Genomic DNA, 22,999 nt, shown 5'->3' with positions numbered 1-22,999 from the left:
ACTACATGTGTATGTGGACACCTGCTCTCGCACCCTATATAATTATTTTTGATCATACATGATGTTCCAACTCTTCCATGTGTTCCACTGTTTTGATGTTTCTTCAATATACCCATACCAAAGTGTACGGGGTTAAATGATGACAAATTCATTTAAAAGGGGAATCTAGAGCTCGAATAATGATGATTCGAGATAACACGTCGATATAGATGTTATGCTTTGTTTCAAAAGTATGTAATTTATTATATATGAAGAACGATTTGTATTGAATTTATATTGATATAATAACCCACCCCCTGATTTACAAGTGGTTCGTTCCCGAAAGGTGGGTGGGTTTCCCCTCCGCTCAAAGAAATGTGCTAGTCTGCAAGCCACCATCAACAATAATCTACTGCCCCACAGGCGCTCGAGGACCGAGGTGAAGGGAACTCAAACACCCGTGAATTCCCTTGACGATTTGACAAAGGATTAGCTAGCTACAAGGTAAATGTCAGACCGAAGAAATACATCATATGTCATTACCCTGTTTTATCGTTTAGATAGTGTTAGTAGCTATAATTTTGTTGGGCTCCTGCTGGAAATGATTAATCTTGACGACCAGATAAGATAACGGGTCACGATTAACGTAACGTTGGATAGCAAGCGTATGTTGGCTAGCTAGCAGCAAGTGTTATAGGTTTTGCTAGCAGCAAGCTAACATAATGTCAGTCGTTTAGTTAACTAGTTAGCCACTCATTTCAGGTGCATGCCAATGTAGCTAGCAAACTAGCTAGTTGTATGTGTTAGCTAGCTAGTCGTAAATTAGGCTAACTTCCGATTTTTCATGTTTTTTCAAATTTATGTTGTGAAGATGTTACTGTCATTTCCTCCAAGTATTAAACCTAGCTAACTAATGTTACTCAAACATAAAAAAAAACATCAGTTAGGGAACAGCGGTTGTTTTCTAGTTGTCCCTGCCATGGGCATCAGGTGGCAACAAATTCACTGAAGGCTGTTGCAAGAAAATGTACAATTATTGCCATATTATTATTATTATTATTATTATTATTATTATTATTATTATTATTATTGCCACACCTAAGGTTTAATTTAGAATTCAAATACATCCACATAATTATCCAGTAGGGTGTTACGGTTCCAAATGAAACTGTGGATTTGGTGTTATACTTGGGGAATACTGTGTTCCATGTTATAGAGAATCTTCTCAGGAACACAGAACACTTTATGATGAGGATATCTAATGATATGATTGAAAAAGATTGCGGACTGGTCAATGTTAATCCCTAGTAAATAATGGCACCAAACAGTGGCGACCTGTCATTCAGGGCAGGTAGAGCCCCACCTGCTTTAATCTCTACCTGTTTAGCTAAAAAAAACAAAATACTGCCTATTTAGCTTGATATTTTGGCATTAATTCATTTAATTCCATTTTTAAAGTGTTGAACGATTAGGCCTACCATGTCACACCTCATTTGCTTGCACTTGCTTATATTTAGCGCTGTGTTGATGATATAAGAACAAACCTACATTACCGTTCAAAAGTTTGGGGTCACTTAGAAATTTCCATGTTTTTGAATGAAAAGCATATTTTTTTTGTCCATTCAAATAACATCAGATTGATCAGAAATACACTGTAGAAATGTTTTGTTGTAAATGACTATTGTAGCTAGAAATGGCTGTTTTAGGGAATATCAACATAGGCCTACAGAGGCCCATTGTCAGCAACCATCACTCCTGTGTTCCAATGGCACGTTGTGTTAGCTAATCCAAGTTTATAATTTTAAAAGGCTAATTGATCATTAGAAAACCCTTTTTCAGAAAAAGGAGCATAAAACTGGCCTTAGACTAGTTGAGTATCTGGGGCATCAGCATTTGTGGGTTTGATTACAGGCTCAAAATGGCCAGAAACAAATAACTTTCTTCTGGAACTCGTCAGTCTATTCTTGTTCTGGGAAATGAAGGCTATTCCATACGACAAATTGCCAAGAAACTGAAGATCTCGTACTATTCCCTTCACAGAACAGTGCAAACTGGCTCTAACCAGAATAGAAAGAGTGGGAGGCCCCGGTGCACAACTGAGCAAGAGGACAAGTACATTAGTGTTTATTTTGAGAAACGAATGCCTCACAAGTCCTCAAATGGCAGCTTCATTAAATAGTATCCACAAAACACCAGTCTCAACGTCAACAGTGAAGAAGCGACTCCGGGATGCTGGACTTCTAGGCAAAGAAAAAGCCATATCTCAGACTGGCCAATAAAATAAAAAGATTAAGATGGGCAAAAGAAGACACACTGGACAGAGGAACTCTGAATGATCACACCTGTTTCTTGGTATGTGTGAATGTATGTTAAGGTAGTGTTTGCATGAACAAATCTTTATGCTTTATGCAAACAGAGTTTGAAACAACTTATGATATAAAATAAAACTTTTACTACTTGATGTAAATTAGATGCGTAATATGCTAATTAGTATGTACAGCGTGTCAAATTCCACATGTCAAGGTCATTCATTTATAGAAGGGTGGTCATATTGTTAACATATATTGATGTTTTATGCAGAACTGGGAGGTAACTATTTAATAAAGCAATACCAAATGATTAATATAACATTTTAAAAGCTTCTGCTTTTACACCTTTTAAGGAAGACAAACTTTTTTTTCCTTTTTTAACAGCACAAAGTTTGAGTTGGTGTGTGTGTGAGGTAGTACGTGTGTGCGCGTATTGTGTGATTAATATAGACACCACAGGACCTGGAAAAAGATGGGATGAATTTACATTAACATTGAATATAGACATAATAAATCTAAAATGCAATTCAAATAAATTCATTAGTTCCTAATCAATGGATGACACATGACTGGGAATACAGCTAAAAAAACCCCAGAAAGGTAGGTGAGTGTATCAGAAACCCAGTCAGGATCTGGTGGGAGCACCATTTACCTCCTGCAGTGAGACATGTCTCCTTCACATAGAGTTGATCAGGCTGTTGATTTTGGCCTGTGGAATGCTGTCTATTTCTCTTCAATGGCTGTGTGAAGTTGCTGGATATTGGTGGGGGAATCTCAAACATGTTCAATGGGTGATGTCTGGTGAGTATGTAGGCCATGGAAGAACTGGGACATTTTCAGCTTCTTGGTATTGTGTACAGGTCCTTACGACATTATCATGCTGAAATATGAGGTGATGGTGGTGGATGAATGGCATGACAATTGGCCTCCGGATCTCGTCACGGTATCTCTGCATTGAAATTGCCATCGATAAAATGCAGTTGTGTTTGTCGCTTATGCCTGACCATACTATAACCCCACCGCCATCATGGGACACTCTGTTCACAACATTGACATCAGCAAACCGCTCGCCCACACAACGCCATACACGGCATTTGCCTGGTACACTTGAAACCGGGATTAATTCGTGAAGAGCACACATCTCCAGCATGCCAGTGGCCATCAAAGGTGAGCATTTGCCCACTGCGGTCCATTACGAAGCCGAACTGCAGTCAAATCAAGACCCTGGTGAGGACGACGAGCACGCAGATGAGCTTTCCTGAGACCGTTTCTGACAGTGCAGAAATTATTGTTGTGTAAACCCACTGTTTCATCACCTGTCCGGTGGCTTGTCTCAGACAGTCCCGCAGGTGGAGAAGCCGGATGTGAAGGTCCTGGGCTGGCGTGGTTACACGTGGTATGAGGTTGCGAGGCCGGTTAGATGTACTGCCAAATTCTTTAAAACAACGTTGGTCGAGAAATGAACATTAATTTCTCTGGCAACAGCTCTGGTGGACATTCCAATTGCATGCTCCCTCCACTTGAGACATCTGTGGCATTGTGTAGTGTGACAACTGCACATTTTTAGAGTGGCCTTTTATTGTCCCCAGCACAGGGTGCATCTGTGTTATGATCATGCTCTTTAATCAGCTTCTTGATATGCCACACCTGTCAGGTGGATGGATTGTCTTGGCGAAAGAGAAATGCTCACTAACATGGATGTAACCTAATTTGTGCGCCAAGTTTGTTTTGTTTTTGTTTTAGAAATACTATTTTTGTACATATTTTTTTCATATCCCAGACATTTTTATTTCAGATCATGAAACATGGGACCAACACTTTCAATGTTGCCTTTATATTTTTCTTCAGTATAGTTGACTGAACTGTATAAACAATTATGACTATTTAGCATAAGAATTACAATTATTAACAATCAAACAATGTATCCCATTTTAACTAGTCAGTTATGAGCAGGTGACCTGGTAACACAATGCCCTAACATCTAGCCTAGGCCTCTTTCACATCTCTCTTACTCTCTCTGACACATGCATACAAAAAAAACTCACTTGCCAAATTTCTCATTCTCTCCCATGGGTTTACTCAGCAAACTGGATGCAGTTTATCACAGTGCCATCCGTTTTGTCACTAAAGCACCTTATACCACCCACCACTGCGACTTGTATGCTCTAGTCGGCTGGCCCTCGCTACATATTCGTCGCCAGACCCACTGGCTCCAGGTCATCTACAAGTCCATGCTAGGTAAAGCTCCGCCTTATCTCAGTTCACTGGTTACGATGGCAACACCCATCTGTAGCACGTGCTCCAGCAGGTGTATCTCACTGATCATCCCTAAAGCCAACACCTCATTTGGCCGCCTTTCGTTCCAGTTCTCTGCTGCCTGTGACTGGAACGGATTGCAAAAATCGCTGAAGTTGGAGACTTTTATCTCCCTCACCAACTTCAAACATCTGCTATCTGAGCAGCTAACCGATCGCTGCAGCTGTACATAGTCTATTGGTAAATAGCCCACCCATTTTCACCTACCTCATCCCCATACTGTTTTTATTTATTTATTTTTCTGCTCTTTTGCACACCAATATCTCTACCTGTACATAACCATCTGATCATTTATCACTCCAGTGTTAATCTGCATAATTGTAATTATTTGCCTACCTTCTCATGCCTTTTGCACACAATGTATATATAGACTCCCCTTTTTTCTACTGTGTTATTGACTTGTTAATTGTTTACTCCATGTGTAACTCTGTGTTGTCTGTTCACACTGCTATGCCTTATCTTGGCCAGGTCGCAGTTGCAAATGAGAACTTGTTCTCAACTAGCCTACCTGGTTAAATAAAGGTGAAATTAAAAAAAATGGGTACACACTCTGCCAGCCAGTCAATCAGATCTTAGTATTGCAGTATTCTGTCTAAAACACTTAATGTGCTGTTACTGGAATATCTGCATATGTAGCCTAATTGAGTTATTTTTTGTCATTACTGCTGCTACACATGGTATGTACTTCTGAAAATACAATCTCTCTTTCGGGAGACTGTACTGCTGCTAGATGACTGATTTTAATGGATTTGGCGCATCGCACTTGGTCAAAACAATGTAATTGTTTTTATTTTAAGTACATATCGTAACGGCAGTAATGACGATAGTTGTTCTGCTAAACTCCTGATTTGGTGAGTGTATTCATTATTACTTTTATTATTTCTCTTTTCTTTCTCTGCAATGTTGGGAAGGGCCCATAAGTAAGCATTTCATTGTTAGTCTAAACCTGTTATCTGTCACATACTTCGTAAACAATGTTTTTTTTATTAAGTACCTAAAGTATTTTGACAACATTAGCTATCTAGCTTTATGCTCTCCTGTCTTGTTTTATTTAACTAGGCAAGTCAGTTATGAACAAATTCTTATTTACAATGAAGGCATACCAAAAGGCCTCCTGCAAGGACAGGGGCCTTGGATAAAAAATAAAAAAAAGGTTGCCTTTCCACTTGTTTTGTCATATTGTGCATATTTTTATTTGTGCTTTTACTGGAAGTTGTTTTCAAATGTCACTATAGGCTATATTTAGGAACAGTATAAAATAATGGGATCCTTGAATATGTGCACCCACTCATTCATTTTAATCTCATTGTGCAGTTTAGTTATGTAATTCTTTAGATAAACGCAAGGAAGAAAAGGGTCCTGTGGGGGAGAGAGACAATTATTTTCAAGTTGTAATGAAATTACCTGCTTGGTTGTCAAATTCCAAAATGGTCACCTACAGTGGGGAGAACAAGTGTTTGATACACTGCCGATTTTGCAGGTTTTCCTACTTACAAAGCATGTAGAGGTCTGTAATGTTTTTTATCATCGGTACACTTCAACTGTGAGAGACGGAATCTAAAACAAAAATCCAGAAAATCACATTGTATGATTTATAAGTAATTAATTTGCATTTTATTGCATGACATAAGTATTGGATCACCTACCAACCAGTAAGAATTCCGGCTCTCGCAGACCTGTTCGTTTTTCTTTAAGAAGCCCTCCTGTTCTCCACTCATTAACTGCACCTGTTTGAACTCGTTACCTGTATAAAAGACACCTGTCCACACACTCAATCAAACAGACTCCAACCTCTCCACAATGGGCAAGACCAGAGAGCTGTGTAAGGACATTGGGGATAGAATTGTAGACCTGCACAAGGCTGGGATGGGCTACAGGACAATAGGCAAGCAGCTTGGTGAGAAGGCAACAACTGTTGGCGCAATTATTAGAAAATGGAAGAAGATGACGGTCAATCACCCTCGGTCTGGGGCTCCATGCAAGATCTCACCTCGTGGGGCATCAATGATCATGAGGAAGGTGAGGGATCAGCCCAGAACTACACGGCAGAACCTGGTCAATGACCTGAATAGAGCTGGGACCACAGTCTCAAAGAAAACCATTAGTAACACACTACGCCGTCATGGATTAAAATCCTGCAGCGCACGCAAGGTCCCCCTGCTCAAGCCAGTGCATGTCCAGGCCCGTCTGAAGTTTGCCAAGGAATGGGAAAAGGTCATGTGGTCTGATGAGACAAAAATAGAGCTTTTTGGTCTGAACTCCACTCGCCGTGTTTGGAGGAAGAAGGGTAAGTACAACCCCAAGAACACCATCCCAACCGTGAAGCATGGAGGTGGAAACATCATTTCTTTGGGGATGCTTTTCTGCAAAGGGGACAGGACGACTGCACCGTATTGAGGGGAGGATGGATGGGAACAACCTCCTTCCCTCAGTAAGAGCATTGAAGATGGGTTGTGGCTGGGTCTTCCAGCATGACAACGACCCGAAACACACAACCAGGGCAACTAAGGAGTGGCTCCGTAAGAAGCATCTCAAGGTCCTGAAGTGGCCTAGCCAGTCTCCAGACCTGAACCCAATTGAAAATCTTTGGAGGGAGCTGAAAGTCCGTATTGCCCAGCGACAGCCCTGAAACCTGAAGGATCTGGAGAAGGTCTGTATGGAGGAGTGGGCCAAAATCCCTGCTGCAGTGTGTGCAAACCTGGTCAAGAACTACAGGAAACTTATGATCTCTGTTATTGCAAACAGGTTTCTGTACCAAATATTAAGTTCTGCTTACTTATGTCATGCAATAAAATGCAAATGAATTATTTAAAAATCATACAATGTGATTTTCTGGATTTTTGTTTTAGATTCTGTCTCTCACAGTTGAAGTGTACCTATGATAAAAATGACAGACCTCTACATGCTTTGTAAGTAGTAAACACTGCCAATTTTGCAGGTTATCAAATACTTGTTCTCCCCACTGTATGTAAGCCGGGGTAAGTTAATTTACAGAGAGTAAACATGGGTCACCAGACACACAGTTTCTGTTCTCTGTGAGATCACTGTTGGGTCCTCGTTTACATGGCTTTTTCATAAGCTTTTTAAAAGGTGTTCCATCGTTTTAAAAATCAGGTCATCCCTCTCCCTTCTCAAAAAGGGTGATCTCTATCTTCTGCGCTGTTTGATATTTCATCAGACATGCTTTGAGTGCACTGCCTTGAACAAACTGTACCTCTCAGCATGGTAATGACAGTCCCATTCATGATGAGCAATTTACATCCGAAAGTTTCCCGTTCCGTCTGACTAGTACAAGCCAAGATGTAAATTTGAAAGAGTTTCTCTGTTCAAGAATGAGGGAGAACTCTTAGGTAAATGGACGTTGTGCTAGTCTCATTTCCTTTCATGTCCTCTTATCTGTGTTTTGTGTTTCTCCCTCTCAGAGATAGTATGGACAAAGAGGAGCAGTTTGTCAACATCGACCTAAACGACGACAACATCTGCAGTGTCTGCAAGCTAGAGACCGACACGGGGACCATGTCCTTCTGCCACGTCTGCTTTGAGCTCAGCATCGAAGGTGAGAGAGTGAAGTAGGGGGGAGGATAACAGCTATCACATTTTTCATTCAACTCTTATTGGCCATCTGCTGCCTGGGAAGAACAGTGGCCTAGAACAGTTCTGGTGTTACTTGATAAAAAATGTAGTCAGTGGCAGGATGGCACACAACAGCACAGTAACTCCTTGTTCAAAAATGAATTGAATTCCGTTGGTCATACGTCCTTTAAATATGGTCTTGCTCCGCTACTGGTCGGACAGGTGTAGTGTGTCATAACGCAAGATGGAAGGGTCTCTTGTCAGAGGTCGCATTTATTTTTGGAAGATTGCAAAATATGACCTTTTTATGTTTCTCCTGTCTTAAAAGTATTGTTTCCGGTGATATTAAAACATGTTTATTTTATTTACTTTTTCCTCAACTTTTTTTCATTTACTTTCTATCAAGTCCAGCTAGTTTACACAGAGCAGATAGCTAGGTTGAATGTAGCCAGCTAACCCAATGCCTAATAATTATCATCATAAACAAATGTCATGAATACCATCAAGAACATTTTCGGAATTAAAATGGGAGGCTACAGTCATAATTGACTTAACAGCCAATGTATTATTCAACATTACTATTAAAATAGTACTCATTTGGATCATTGTTTACAAGTTGCTAGCTATCCTATAAAGCCATGGTGGAAAACTACATATTTGTTCTGTGGTTTTTCTACCTTCCTGTTCTGTTGACTGACTCTGGTCGGACTGAAAATGATGCAAAGTATGCGTCTCGCAACAGAGCCTTGGACGCAAGGGGGCACTGCAATGCCACTCTGGTGCGTGTTGTCCTCATTGAAATGAATGACTTCTGGCGCAGCACAATTGGAATGTGAATGAGGCGTAGCAGGGTTTGAAATGCACTTTTTGGTCCACCAGCCACTGTGGCAGGTAGGTAGAAAGAAATGATAATCTACCATCCACTGAAATGTTTTTACAAGCCAAAATAGTTTTCCCATAATTGCACAACAAAAATAAAACCAATAAACGGATGACCATGCTTTCGGTTTTTCTAAAACAATAAATGTATTACTAGTAAGAAGTAATGGGGTATATTGCTTAATTTCATTTGTTTCATTAAGTTACAGCCTTATTCTAAAATGGAATAAATAGTCAACAATAAATAGTGAAATCAACACACAATACCCCATAATGACAAAGCAAAAACAGGTTTCTAGACACTATTGCTAATTGATTAAAAATAATAACCTGAAATCACATTTACTTAAGTATTCAGACCCTTTACTCAGTACTTTGTTGAAGCACTTTTGGCAGCGATTACAGCCTCGAGTCTTCTTGGGTATGACGCTATAAGCTTGGCACACCTGTATTTGGGGAGTTTTTCCTGTTCTTCTCTGCTGATCTTCTCAAGCTCTGTCATCTGACAGAGATGGTTTTCCTTCTGGAAGGTTCTCCCATCTCCACAGAGGAACTCTAGAGCTCTGTCAGAGTGACCATCGGATTCTTGGTCACCTCCCTGACCAAGGCCCTTATCTCCCGATTTCTCAGTTTGGCTGGGCAGCCAAACATGTGTCAATTTATATAGACAGGTGTGTCTTTTCCAAATCATGTCCAGTCAAATGAATTTACCACAGGTGGACTCCAATCAAGTTGAAGAAATCAATGGAAACAGGATGCACCTGAGCTCAATTTCTAGTCTCATAGCAGAGGGTCTGAATACTTATGTAAATAAGGTATTTATGTTCTTTATTTTGAGTAAATCAGCAACATTTTCGGAACTGTTTTCGCGTTGTCATTCATTTTTTTGCCATACTAGGCAGTGATGCAACCAGTCAGCATGCTCTCAATAGTGTACCCGTTGAACCTTTTTGATAATCTGAGGATCCATGCCAAATCTTTTCAGTCTCCTGAGGGGTAATAGGCTTTGTTGTGCCCTCTTCACAACTGTATTAGTGTGCTTGGACCATGTTCGTTTGTTGATGATTTGGACAACAAGGAACTTGAAGCTTTCAACCTGCTCCACTACAGCCCCGTCGATGAGAATTGGGGCGTGCTCGATCCTCAATCATCTCCTTTGTCTTGATCACGTTGAGGGAGAGGTTGTTGTCCTTGCATCACACTGTCAGGTCTCTAACCTCCCTATAGGCTGTGTCATCGTTGTCGGTTATCACTGTTGTGTCATTGGCAATCTTAATGATGGTGTTTGGAGTCATGCCTGGCCGTGCAGTCATCAGTGAACAGGGAGTACAGGAGGGTACACAGCACACATCCTTGAGGGGTCCCCGTGTTTAGGATCAGCGTGTTGTTGCCTACCCTTACTGGCCCATTAGGAAGTCCAGGATCCAGTTGCAGAGGGAGTTGTTTAGTCCCAGGGTCCTTAGTTTAGTGATACGCTTTGAGGGCACTATGGTGTTGAATGCTGAGCTGTAGTCAATGAATAGCATAGGTGTTCCTTTTGTCCAGATGTGAAAGGTCCGTGTGGAGTGCAATAGAGATTGCAACATCTGTGGATCTGTTAGGCTGTGGATCTGTTAGGCCGGTATGCAAATTGGAGTGGGTCTAGGGTTTCTGGGATAATGGTGTTGTGAGCCATGACCAGCCTTTCAAAACATTTCATGGTTACAGACGTGAATGCTATGGGTCTGTAGTCATTTAGGCAGGTTACCTTAGTGTTCTTGGGACACAGACTATGGTGGTCTACTTGAAACATGTTGGTATTACACACTCAGTCAGGGACGAGTTGAAAATGTCAGTGTAGACACTTGCCTGTTGGTCAGCGCATGCTCAGAGTACACGTCCTGGTAATCCGTCTGGCCCTGCAGCCTTGTGAATGTTGACCTGTTTAACGGTCTTACTCACATCGGCTACGGAGAGCGTGATTACACAGTTGTCCGGAACGACTGATGCTCTCATGCATGTTTCATTGTTACTTGCCTCAAAGCGAGCATAAAGTAATCTAGCTTGTCTTGTTCGTCACTGGGCAGCTCGCGGCTGTGCTTCCCTTTTGTAGTCTGTAATAGCTTGCACGCCCTGCCACATCCGATGAGCGTCGGAGCCGGTGTAGTACGATTCGATCTTAGTCCTGTGTTGACGCTTTGCCTGTTTTTAATGGTTCGTCGGAGGGCATAGCGGGATTTCTTATAAGCGTTTGGGTTAGTCCCCCTCCTTGAAATGGCAGCTCTACCCTTTAGCTCAGTGCAGATGTTGCCTGTAATCGATGGCTTCTGTTTGGGGTACTGCATGTACGTACAGTCACTGTGTGGGACGACGTCATCGATGCACTTATGGATGAAGCCGGTGACTGATGTGGTGCACTCAATGCCATCAGATGAATCCCGGAACATTTTCCAGTCTGCTAGCAAAACAGTCCTGTAGCTTAGCATCTGCTTCATCTGACCACTTTTTTATTGACTGAGTCACTGGTGCTTCCTGCTTTAGTTTTTGCTTGTAAGCAAGAATGAGGATAGAATTATGATCAGATTTGCCAAATGGAGGGAGAGCTTTGTACTCGTCTTTGTGGAGTAAAGGTGGTCAAATTTCTTTCCCTCTGGTTGCACATTTAACATGCTGGTAGAAATTAGGTAAAACGGATTTAAGTTTGCCTGTATTAAAGTCCCCTGCCACTAGGAGCGCTGCCTCCTGGACGAGCGTTTTCTTCTGGCCGTATACAGATCATTGAGTGTGGTCCTAATGCCAGCATCGGTTTGTGGTGTTAAATAGGCAGGTACGAAGAATATATATGTGAACTCTCTTAGTAGATAGTGTGGTCTACAGCTTATCATGAGATACTCTACCTCTGGCGAGCAAAACCTTGAGACTTCCTTCGATATTCTGCACCAGTTGTTGTTTAGAAATATACATAGACCGCCACCCCTTTTCTTACCAGAGGCTGCTGTTCTACAGTGCCTTGCGAAAGTATTCGGCCCCCTTGAACTTTGCGACCTTTTGCCACATTTCAGGATTCAAACATAAAGATATAAAACTGTATTTTTTTTGTGAAGAATCAACAACAAGTGGGACACAATCATGAAGTGGAACGACATTTATTGGATATTTCAAACTTTTTTAACAAATCAAAAACTGAAAAATTGGGCGTGCAAAATTATTCAGCCCCCTTAAGTTAATACTTTGTAGCGACACCTTTTGCTGCGATTACAGCTGTAAGTCGCTTGGGGTATGTCTCTATCAGTTTTGCACATCGAGAGACTGACATTTTTTCCCATTCCTCCTTGCAAAACAGCTCGAGCTCAGTGAGGTTGGATGGAGAGCGTTTGTGAACAGCAGTTTTCAGTTCTTTCCACAGATTCTCGATTGGATTCAGGTCTGGACTTTGACTTGGCCATTCTAACACCTGGATATGTTTATTTTTGAACCATTCCATTGTAGATTTTGCTTTATGTTTTGGATCATTGTCTTGTTGGAAGACAAATCTCCGTCCCAGTCTCAGGTCTTTTGCAGACTCCATCAGGTTTTCTTCCAGAATGGTCCTGCATTTGGCTCCATCCATCTTCCCATCAATTTTAACCATCTTCCCTGTCCCTGCTGAAGAAAAGCAGGCCCAAACCATGATTCTGCCACCACCATGTTTGACAGTGGGCATGGTGTGTTCAGGGTGATGAGCTGTGTTGCTTTTACGCCAAACATAACGTTTTGCATTGTTGCCAAAAAGTTCAATTTTGGTTTCATCTGACCAGAGCACCTTCTTCCACATGTTTGGTGTGTCTCCCAGGTGGCCTGTGGCAAACTTTAAACAACACTTTTTATGGATATCTTTAAGAAATGGCTTTCTTCTTGCCACTCATCCATAAAGGCCAGATTTGTGCAATATACGACTGATTGTTGTCCTATGGACAGAGTCTCCCACCTCAGCTGTAGATCTCTGCAGTTCATCCAGAGTGATCACGGGCCTCATGGCTGCATCTCTGATCAGTCTTCTCCTTGTATGAGCTGAAAGTTTAGAGGGACGGCCAGGTCTTGGTAGATTTGCAGTGGTCTGATATTCAATATTATCGCTTGCACAGTGCTCCTTGGGATGTTTAAAGCTTGGGAAATATGTTTGTATCCAAACTCGGCTTTAAACTTCTTCACAACAGTATCTCGGACCTGCCTGGTGTGTTCCTTGTTCTTCATGATGCTCTCTGCACTTTTAACGGACCTCTGAGACTATCACAGTGCAGGTGCATTTATACGGAGACTTGATTACACACAGGTGGATTGTATTTATCATCATTAGTCATTTAGGTCAACATTGGATCATTCAGAGATCCTCACTGAACTTCTGGAGAGAGTTTGCTGCACTGAGGGTGAAGGGGCTGAATAATTTTGCACGCCCAATTTTTCAGTTTTTGATTTGTTAAAAAAGTTTGAAATATCCAATAAATGTCGTTCCACTTCATGATTGTGTCCCACTTGTTGTTGATTCTTCACAAAAAAATACAGTTTTATATCTTTATGTTTGAAGCCTGAAATGTGCCAAAAGGTCGCAAAGTTCAAGGGGGCCGAATACTTTCGCAAGGCACTGTATCCTGCTGATACAGCTGTATGTTATTCATGTCGCCATTCAGCCACGACTCGGTGAAACAAGATATTACAGTTTTAATGTCCCGTTGGTAGGATATACGTGATTGTAGTTCTTCCACTTTATTATTCAGCAATTGTAAGTTGGCCAATAGTACAGATGGCAAAGGCAGATTAGCCACTCCTCACCGTATCCTTACAGGGCACCATGATCTCCTTCCGCGATATCTCCGTCTTTTTCTCCTGCGAATGACTGGGATGAGGGCCTTGTCGTGTGTCTGGAGTAAATCCCTCTCTTCCGACTCATTCAAGAAAAATGATTTGTCCAGCTCAAGGTGAGTAATCCCTGTTCTGATGTCCAGGAGCTCTTTTCGGTCGTAAGAGACCCTTGCAGCACACATATAAATCTCGGAGAAAAATTATTTGAATGTTTTAATGATGCGAAATTACTAAAAGTAGTTTTTAGGAGGGATCCATCCTCAATCATTAGGTGAGACAAACATTTTTAGCTGCCCCTTTAAGGGACAAACTGTTACCGTGGTGACTTGGGCACTTGCTTGTCTGTGATTGAAATAGACATGCTTACCCACAAGTGACAAAATCTACCCGCATTTGGCAGGTGGTGGGTGTTAATTTTCAACCCTGGGCATAAGGCCTTGCCAGTATAATTTTCCAACAGCTTTGGCTTATAGGAGAAAAGTCTGCACGGCAAGTTAACCACAGTGTGGTTTGTGTTCTGTGTGTGTAAGCTGTGGGCCCGGCAGGTTCAGGTGGGGGTGTAATGGCTTGAATCACCTCCCCCCACCACCTGTCTCAACACCTGTCCCAGTGAATCTGCTCCCTGTCTCTAGGTGAAAGTCCTAATGGATGATGTGTGTCGTTTGAGAGGATATGTTTTGGTGTCTATTCAAGCTCTGCCCTTGTCTTCATCAGGGACAGTGTGTAATTTCCCCATGCAGTGGACAGAATGGGTCTGAAGGGCCCATAAGAGGCGAGCTGAGCATCCATCCATTCATTCATTCATTCATTCACCCCCAACCCTTTCATTAGAACATGGTAGACAGACTGCTGCTCAGCCTCCTCATGCTTTGCCACTCCAATACGAGGTGCAGCAATGTGTTTGAAGTGCCTTTTTCCATTTTTAGTTAATGATTGGCCTATTTTGAATGAAAGAGAACGCTACCGCCGAGGGGACTTGATGTGCTGTGTGGCTCTCAGCGTTTGTCATCTCATGGACAGACGGAGCAACTGTACAAGGGCCCCTCTTTTGTGAGGGAGAGCCGTGCATTTATCTCCACATGAAAGGAGAATCATCCTATTGAAGCAGCTAATAGCAGAGCAGACTACATCAATATATATAGGCTAGGCTTATCTACCCTTATCTATCTATATATATTTTTTTTAACTAGGCAAGTCCAGTTAAGAACAAATTCTTATTTACAATGACAGCCTACCCTGGCCAAACCCGGACTACACTTGGCCAAATATGCGCTGCCCTATGGGACTCCCAATCACGGGTGGTTGTGATACAGCCTAGACTCGAACAAGGGTCTGCAGTGACGCCTCTTGCACTGAGATGCAGTGCCTTAGACCGCTGTGCTATTTGGGAGCCCAATGATCCATCACTGAATACTTTTTTGGGTATAGTATTATGTAATTCTGACAGGAAGGAAAATTCATATGCAACAAGGATTTATGTGCTGTGCATTGAGCAGTTATCGAATCCTGGAACTAAGGGAATATATCCTGACTGAGGAATGATATATTATAATATATCCTGTTTGTTCCAGGCTGAGTTGTTTATTGTACTGCAGAAGGGATTTATTGTGAGTTTCCCAGAAAGAGCATGATTGTGAGTGGAATGGGCAGATGCCCCGGTCTGTGTTACCGTTGTCTTTGTTGCTCCACTGTGTCTTTTATGTGTCTAGATAAGCCTAGCCTATTTCGGCTATTGTTGCAGAGATTGTGATACAGCCTGTGTGGCCACTGTCCATGAAGTAAGCAGAACAGTCGGGCAGGTGGGATGTGCTTTGTTGGCTGCCTTTATGGACAGGTGACATTTACAGTGCTTTCGGAAAGCATTCAGATCCCTTGACTTTTTCCATATTTTGTTATGTTACAGCCTTACTCTAAAAGGGATTTAAAAATAAAATAAATAAATCCTCAATCTACACACTACCGCATAATGACAAAGCAAAAACAGATTTTTAGACATTTTTTTTCAAATGTATTAAAAATAAAAGCAGATTACTTGAAATTGAGCTCCGGTGCATCCTGTTTCCATTGATTATCCTTGATGTTTCTACAACTTGATTGGAGTCCACCTGTGGTAAATTCAATTGATTGGACATGATTTGGAAAGAGACACACCTGTCTATATAAGGTTCCACAGTTGTCAGAGCAAAAACCAGGCCATGAGGTCGAAGGAACTTGCGTGTGTGTCATACTGCAGTGTCCTTTAGTAGTTTATTCTCGCTGTGAATCCTTCAATCATGTTTCTTTATCTAATAACTTTGTACAGCAATGACCCGTTGGAACTGAAACTTGGCATAGACATTTACTACTTTCGGTCTGGTAGAAGATTTGGTCAGTGCCATTAAGGAGCTGAATTTCGATACCCCTCGCTATTGATGGGGAATAAAACAGTTGGGCTGCTGTAACAGTTGTTAATGATTCATATGATACAGCGTACTATGTTTACATAACATTTTAAATAGATCTTCATTAATATGTTTCTCATCTGTGATCATTACTTTGCTTCATACTTATAACTATAACACACACTTTAACCCTTTTCAACAGATTTCTGGCTGAATAAGGAAAGGCCTTACAGAATTAGCATGCAAGTAATGTAAAGAAAGGGGGTTAGAATATTGTCAAGTATGTTGACGCATTCAAACAACGTTAAAATGAAAGGTATGCTACCTCAAATGTTAACCATTTGTGTGTGCAATGGACCATTTGCATTTTTGGGCCAAGTACCTTTGACCTTAAGGCAATAACATCTGCTAAACGTGTAGGTGACCAATACATTTTGATTTGAAGTAATACTTCAAAGAACTGTTCTTGCCGTATGGCCAAGTGCCTTTGAGCGCTAAATGTCAACCCGTGTGTGTGTGTGTGTGAGACATTATTAGTAATAGTGATATATGGGAGGGAGCCAAGCATCTCCAGGCCCTGCTTACAGTCGAATCCCTCAATGGCCAGGCTACATTACATGCCCACTGATCATCTAGGCTAATGCCCACGGCTTATCTGATTCTGCCTGACTTCAACTGCTCTCTGTCCACACTGCTCACAGTAGAATCGACCATGCAGAAGTCTCTCGCTCTCTCTCTCTGCCTCTCTTTGCTCTCTCTCTCTCTCTGCCTCTATCGCTAAATATTAATCAACGCGACACACTGCGCTCTGAATATTTAAGAGGAGCCACACAACACATTTTCTCTACTAGGCTACACTCAATAGTTCAAGACTGAGATGTTATCCAGGCCTTCATTCTCAGACTGTTTGCTAGTTCAGAGTGTAGGCCTATAGCGCAGCAGTGCACTGTTGCTGTGGGGGGCATGCATATAGGCTGTTTCTGTGTCCCTAACCACTTTCAACTCCACACTCAGAGCTTCTCCCAAACGTAGGCCAAGGTTAACATGAGGCGTGGATATTCAGGCATATCACCTCAACTAAAAAAGAGGCTGATGTTGACACACTGCTGTGATTTTTTTTTTGGGGGGGGTAACTTTCTATTATTGTTGATTGTCCAAAGTCCATAGACAACAGTGCTACTGGTCCTACAGGACCTGCCGTCTGTTGTTTTGAATGGGGAGAGAGAACTGTGCAGCCTGCCTGGCCCCTTCAGTGTGAAGGATAGGAAGAACAACCTCTGTTATACAACAGGTGGTTTGGAATTGATAGAGCCTATCCTTCCCATGATATACTAGACAACATACACTTGGCCATATTCTAAAAGTGCCATCGGGATGAGAAATGTCAATAGAAAAACAAGTAAAAACGAAACAAAATGCAGCTACTTTGCTGTCATTCCAGCTTTAGTCGGAAGTGATTGTGTTAGCTGTGTAGTTGGCTAGCTAGCAAGGGGGGAAGAGCCTCCATAGTATCCATTTATGTTTGTCATACTTTTTTGTTTGCAATAGCAACTTGCAACTCAACCAGCACTTGGGTAGTTTTGCTTTACATGGCAGTCAATATGAATAGGACTAATGACCAGTAAACGTGTAAAATTGCACCTGACAACAAGTGTTAGTGAATGTAGCATCATGTTTTGTTGAAAAATGTATTGTTTGGGAAATAATTGTGCTATTTAATGCTGGTAACAAGTTGTATGAAAGCAATAATACACTTGAGTCCATGTGTTTGACGTTTTTATCATGACAAAAATGGCCTCGTATTATTGCATAATTATACCATGTTTGAATGTGCTTGCTTATGTTCAGTCTTGGAGGTCTTCTTTTTTTGCCTGGCTACCCAGACTCCTTGCTCCGGCCATACACTACGCCACGTCCAGACGTTAGTTTAATCTCTGGAATGAGTCTGGAGCTGAGTACCTTCCCAGCTGAGTACCTCCCCAACGATCCTTCAACGAATGTGAACACATTCGAGGCCGTCTGGTCCAAAAACCGATGGGTTAGACCAGAGCCAGAACACACGTGGGTGTTTTTAAATAGTGAGTGTTTTCAGCACTTCTATTTCCATGACTGATCAAAGCAAATGTTCTCATGCTCTCTTTTGTCTCTCTCCCGCAGACATATAGTTATCCATATGTTTGGTACATCAAATTGCAATAAAACTGGAGTATTAAATCGCAATACTTATGAGAATTGCAATACTTATGGTATCGGCACCTAAGTATCGTGATATATTATGAGGTCCCTGGAAATTCCCAGCCCTATTTGCAAAGGCTCCGCTTTGGGCTGAACATTGAGTTGTGTGAGAGCTGTTTATAGCTAGCTACTTTTCGTCACTCTAAACTCCAACAAAAATCACAGAACATTGTTATTTTATGTGAAACAATCTCTCCTGTCAACATCGACAATTTTCTGGTCACCATGTTATGATCATAGTAAGATATAACTGTACAGAGATGCACAGAAGAGCAGAAGCAAGTGGCTCTGCCTCAATGTTTTTGATCAATTTAGTCATTCTTGAAAATAATGCCCGGGCCCGTATCCTAGCTATCGATGGGGAAAAAAACGTCCCTACGTGGCTCTAACCTGATGTGTGTTTGTGTGTCCATGTTCTATTAGCTGTCAGGAGCTACAGCAGTAATAGTAGTGGCTATTTTTACACCGCTACTGCAGCATTAGCTGGTTATTTCTTTCCTCTCCCTGTTTCCTCCTACACCAGCTGTGTGTGGTGATTTTGGTGGCTGCAGGGCCCAGAGTATCACCACAGTGCAAACATTGGATTGTGACTGTTATTGTAGTCCTTCACTCACACCCCCACATCACAACACACTCCTCAAGGCCAAACAGGCTTTAAAGTTTGTTTCTCTGGGAGAGAGAGGGTTGTTTTTAAAGTAATTATGGTTGGCTATTAGCCTAGCCTATGTTTTGTGGTCTCTGTCCAAGCCAAACTGATGTTTTGCCTTTTTATATTTGAGTTTAGGGGACATTTGTTTTTTCAATTGTGCTTTTGCACCTCTTGAGTGTTATTCACCACAGCATCCCTTTTGTGCTTCAGTTGCACTTCTCTACTTGGATGAGAATTCACAAACGGGCATTTTATCAGCAGACAGTGCTCTGACCAGGGGTCGCGACTAACTTTTTTGCCTCACTGTCCAGAAGTGCAATTTCAACTGTCCCAAAATTAACAGACAAACATCCATTACATTATTAATTGAACATGTCAACTATATGTATACAACATATTTAAGAGAGCAATGTTATTGTGAACTGGTTACTGAATAAGCTATCACAAACGGCCGTGATTGGGAGTCACATAGGATGGTGGAGTCACAATTGGCTCAGTGTAGTCGAGGTTTGGCGGGGCAGGCCGTCATGGTAAATAAAAATGTGTTCTTATCTGACTTGCCTAGTTAAATAAAAAGTTTGACATTTATTTCACTTACTTCCTGTGCTGTTTTGTTATTTTGTTCAGTCGTTTCATTCTCAAACAGGTTTTCTATGGAACGACATGTTTTTATTTAACCAGGTAAGCCAGTTGAGAACAAGTTCTCATTTACAACTGCGACCTGGCCAAGATAACGCAAAGCAGTGCAACACAAACAGAGTTACACATGGAATAAACAAACATATACAATAGAAAAAGTCAATATACAGTGTGTGCAAATGAGGTAGGATAACGGAGGTAAGGCAATAAATAGGCCATAGTGGTGAAATAATTACAATATAGCAATTAAACACCGGAGTGATAGATGTGCAGAAGATAAATGTGTAAGTAGAGATACTGTGGTGCAAAGGAGCTAAATAAATAAAATGGATAACAGTATGGGGATGAGGTAGTTGGATGGGCTAATTAGAGATTGGCTATGTACAGGTGCAGTGATCTATGAGCTGCTCTGACAGCTGGTGCTTAAAACTAGTGAGGGAGATACGAGTCTCCAGCCTCAGTGATTTTTTTTTTTTGTTTGTTTGTTTTTTTGGCAGTTCGTTCCAGTCATTGGCAGCAGAGAACTGGAAGGAAAGGCGGCCGAAGGAGGAATTTGCTTTGGGAGTGACCGGTGAAATATACCTACTGGAGCATGTGCTACGGGTGGGTGCTGCTATGGTGACCAGTGAGCTGAGATAAGGCGGGGCATTACCTAGCAGAGACTTAGATGACCTGGTGCCAGTGGGTTTGGCGATGAATATGATGCGAGGGCCAGCCATGGTGGGTAGTATATGGGGCTTTGGTGACAAAACGGATGGCACTGTGATAGACTGCATCCAATTTTCTGAGTAGAGTGGAGGCTATTTTGTAAATTACATCGAAGTCAAGGATCGTTAGAAGAGTCAGTTTTACGAGGGTGTGTTTGGCAGCATGAGTGAAGGATGCTTTGTTGCGAAATATGAAGCTGATTCTAGATGTAATTTTGGATTGGAGATGCTTAATGTGAGTCTGGAAGGAGAGTTTACGATCTAACCCGACAACTAGAATATGTGGACAATTACAAATACCTAAGTCAGAATCGCCCAGAGTAGTGATGCTGGGTGGGCGTGCAGGTGTGGGCAGCGATCGGTTGAAGAGCTTGCATTTAAGAGCAGTTGGAGGCCACAGAAGGAGTGTTGTATGGCATTGAAGCTCATCTGGAGGTTAGTTAAGTGTCCAAAGGACACGTGGGTCCTTGCTTGTCAAAAACGATTCACATCAAATAACACTATTTGACCAATCAGGACCTGAATATGACTGCACGTCACATAATAATTTAACGCGTTCATAATTTTTTTTAAACGTAATTATTACACATTGGTTACACTATCACTCGTATTTCATATGCCACAACAATTCATCGATACGTGTGCTATGATACTGGTAAAGTTCTCACGCACCAACAGTGCTGGTCATAAAATAAAGCTAGCTAGCTCATGGATGCAAACAATGTTCTTCCCCAAAAACATAGCAAAATGACACAATCTGTTTTAGTAACTAAAGTTAGCTAGCTAACTATATAACTAGGTGTCATCTAAAATAATCCTAATTTAAAAGATGGTTCTTATTTGCTTAATGATGGTTGGGCCCATCTGTGAAGCTAGCCAAATAAGGATTAGCCACAATAGTGGACTTTGCTGTTAGCCTTCAAAATAAAAGTATGGCATAATTCTACTATTTGTATTCATTTTCATCACTGTCAATTACATACTTTTATTTTGAAGGCAAACACACAACCCGGTCCGGTCGAGCCTCACTAGCCAGAAGAAGCTAGCTGACTGCTGATAACATTAGCTTTGGGCAACAGGTTTAAGTAGCTGGCTAGCTATTTATTTTCATGAACTGAAGTTCAATTTCAATAGGCGAACAACAAGTGGCAACCTAGCTATTGCTTACTCACAAGGATTCCTAAATCATTGCTAAGAATAATGAAAATGACTGCAGGTTCTACTGGTCATTGTTTTCAGGCTGGTTGTATTGGTGTTAGCTAGGTACCAAGCTACCCCAGAAGTTGCTGGCGAACAAATTATGCTTTATTACCAACGCAGTATTTTAAGCACAAACACATGGTGTTTGCTTGTTTGCAGACTTTTTCTACAGCTTTGACAGTGCTACTGTATTTTTTTTTGACACACAAAAACCCGGACGTTCCTTAGTATGTGTCGTGTCTGGCTATGCCGGATTAAGTGATATGACATGCTATTCTATAAAGTCCTTTCTCCATAATTAATATTACCTGATTGTGCTAATCATGTAAATGTAATTAACTATAGAGTCGGGCACCACAAAATAAAATTTATAGAGCTGTTATCTTCCGAATAAACTCTTAAAGACCTAGTCATATTTTACATCAATAGCAGTCAATATTAATCGTCACCTTTTAATTCAGTCTCATCTGAAAGTTTTAAATTCTTGGTTATCTTCACGAACCCTGGTAACAAGTTGAATCAGCAATGCAAAATTGGGTTTATTTATTTACTAAATACCTAACTAATCACACAGAATTACATATACACAATGAATTATACCTTGATTACAAATAGCGTCATAAAGGAACACGTCCCTAGCGGGCGGAACAGATATGACAGCTGGTTACACACAAGAAAAGGGGCTGGGTTTGAGTGAAAGAGCGAGAAGACTGAGGGACAAAGGGAGAAGCTGTTCTATCGTAAATACAGTATCTTATGCATTCTAAATTACCACCAAAAATGTAATAAATATTTACTCTGAGCTGCGCTTCGGTAGGTTGGTGGTAGATGGAAGGCCGTGTTGCCAAACCGAGTTCTCTGTCCTTTGAAGAATGTCTCCGGTTGTCAATTGGATACGTTGTAGTAACATCGTTGTGTGGTAGACGGAATACTCTGTCTGTTCTTTCCTAGCCCTAGCTGCTGTTGCTAACTCAACGGCTAGAGGTATCACTTCTGTAGTGAGTAAGAGTTCAAAGTTCATACCATTCGCAACCAAAGCTCACGCTGTGGTTGGCTTAGTTCTGTAGTTGACATGTTAGTCCTTTTAACGCAGAGGCTGCAGACCTCGCGTACTTGGAACAGGAGGTTACATTTTCGTTAAGGCTTTATATAGTGGAGTGAGAAGGGTGTGTTTGAAAAGTTTTATAACCCATCTCTCTTCACAGGGACGGGCCACTGATTGAGTAGAGCCCTAACCTTGTGAAAACCCAATTCTCTCATTTGGAAGCTAAAATTACATTTCAGCTCTTCACCAGTCATTTTATATTCAAGCAT

The 22,999-nt window shown here is 41.4% G+C and overlaps 1 protein-coding gene across 2 annotated transcripts in view; it reads left to right on the top strand.

The window, feature by feature from the left end:
- The first annotated feature begins 298 nt into the window (after positions 1 to 298).
- The window catches only part of LOC110533654 (protein EURL homolog), a 60,972-nt gene continuing 38,271 nt past the window's right edge, over positions 299 to 22,999 (top strand). The window contains exons 1-2 of one of the 2 annotated variants that reach the window (XM_021618082.3): positions 299 to 483; positions 8,027 to 8,160. In XM_021618082.3, coding sequence (XP_021473757.1) covers positions 8,034 to 8,160 — 127 coding nt within the window. In that variant the 5' untranslated portion in view covers positions 299 to 483; positions 8,027 to 8,033. The remainder of the gene's footprint in view (positions 484 to 8,026; positions 8,161 to 22,999) is intronic. The other variant, XM_090186377.1, reaches the window with a different exon arrangement.

Source organism: Oncorhynchus mykiss, chromosome 10 (genome assembly GCF_057628025.1).
Source record: "Oncorhynchus mykiss isolate SJ-2025 chromosome 10, ASM5762802v1, whole genome shotgun sequence".
NCBI classification, from domain to species: domain Eukaryota; kingdom Metazoa; phylum Chordata; class Actinopteri; order Salmoniformes; family Salmonidae; genus Oncorhynchus; species Oncorhynchus mykiss.
The sequence above is the reverse complement of the archived record's forward strand: the minus strand, read 5'-3'. Positions and strand labels throughout refer to the sequence as shown.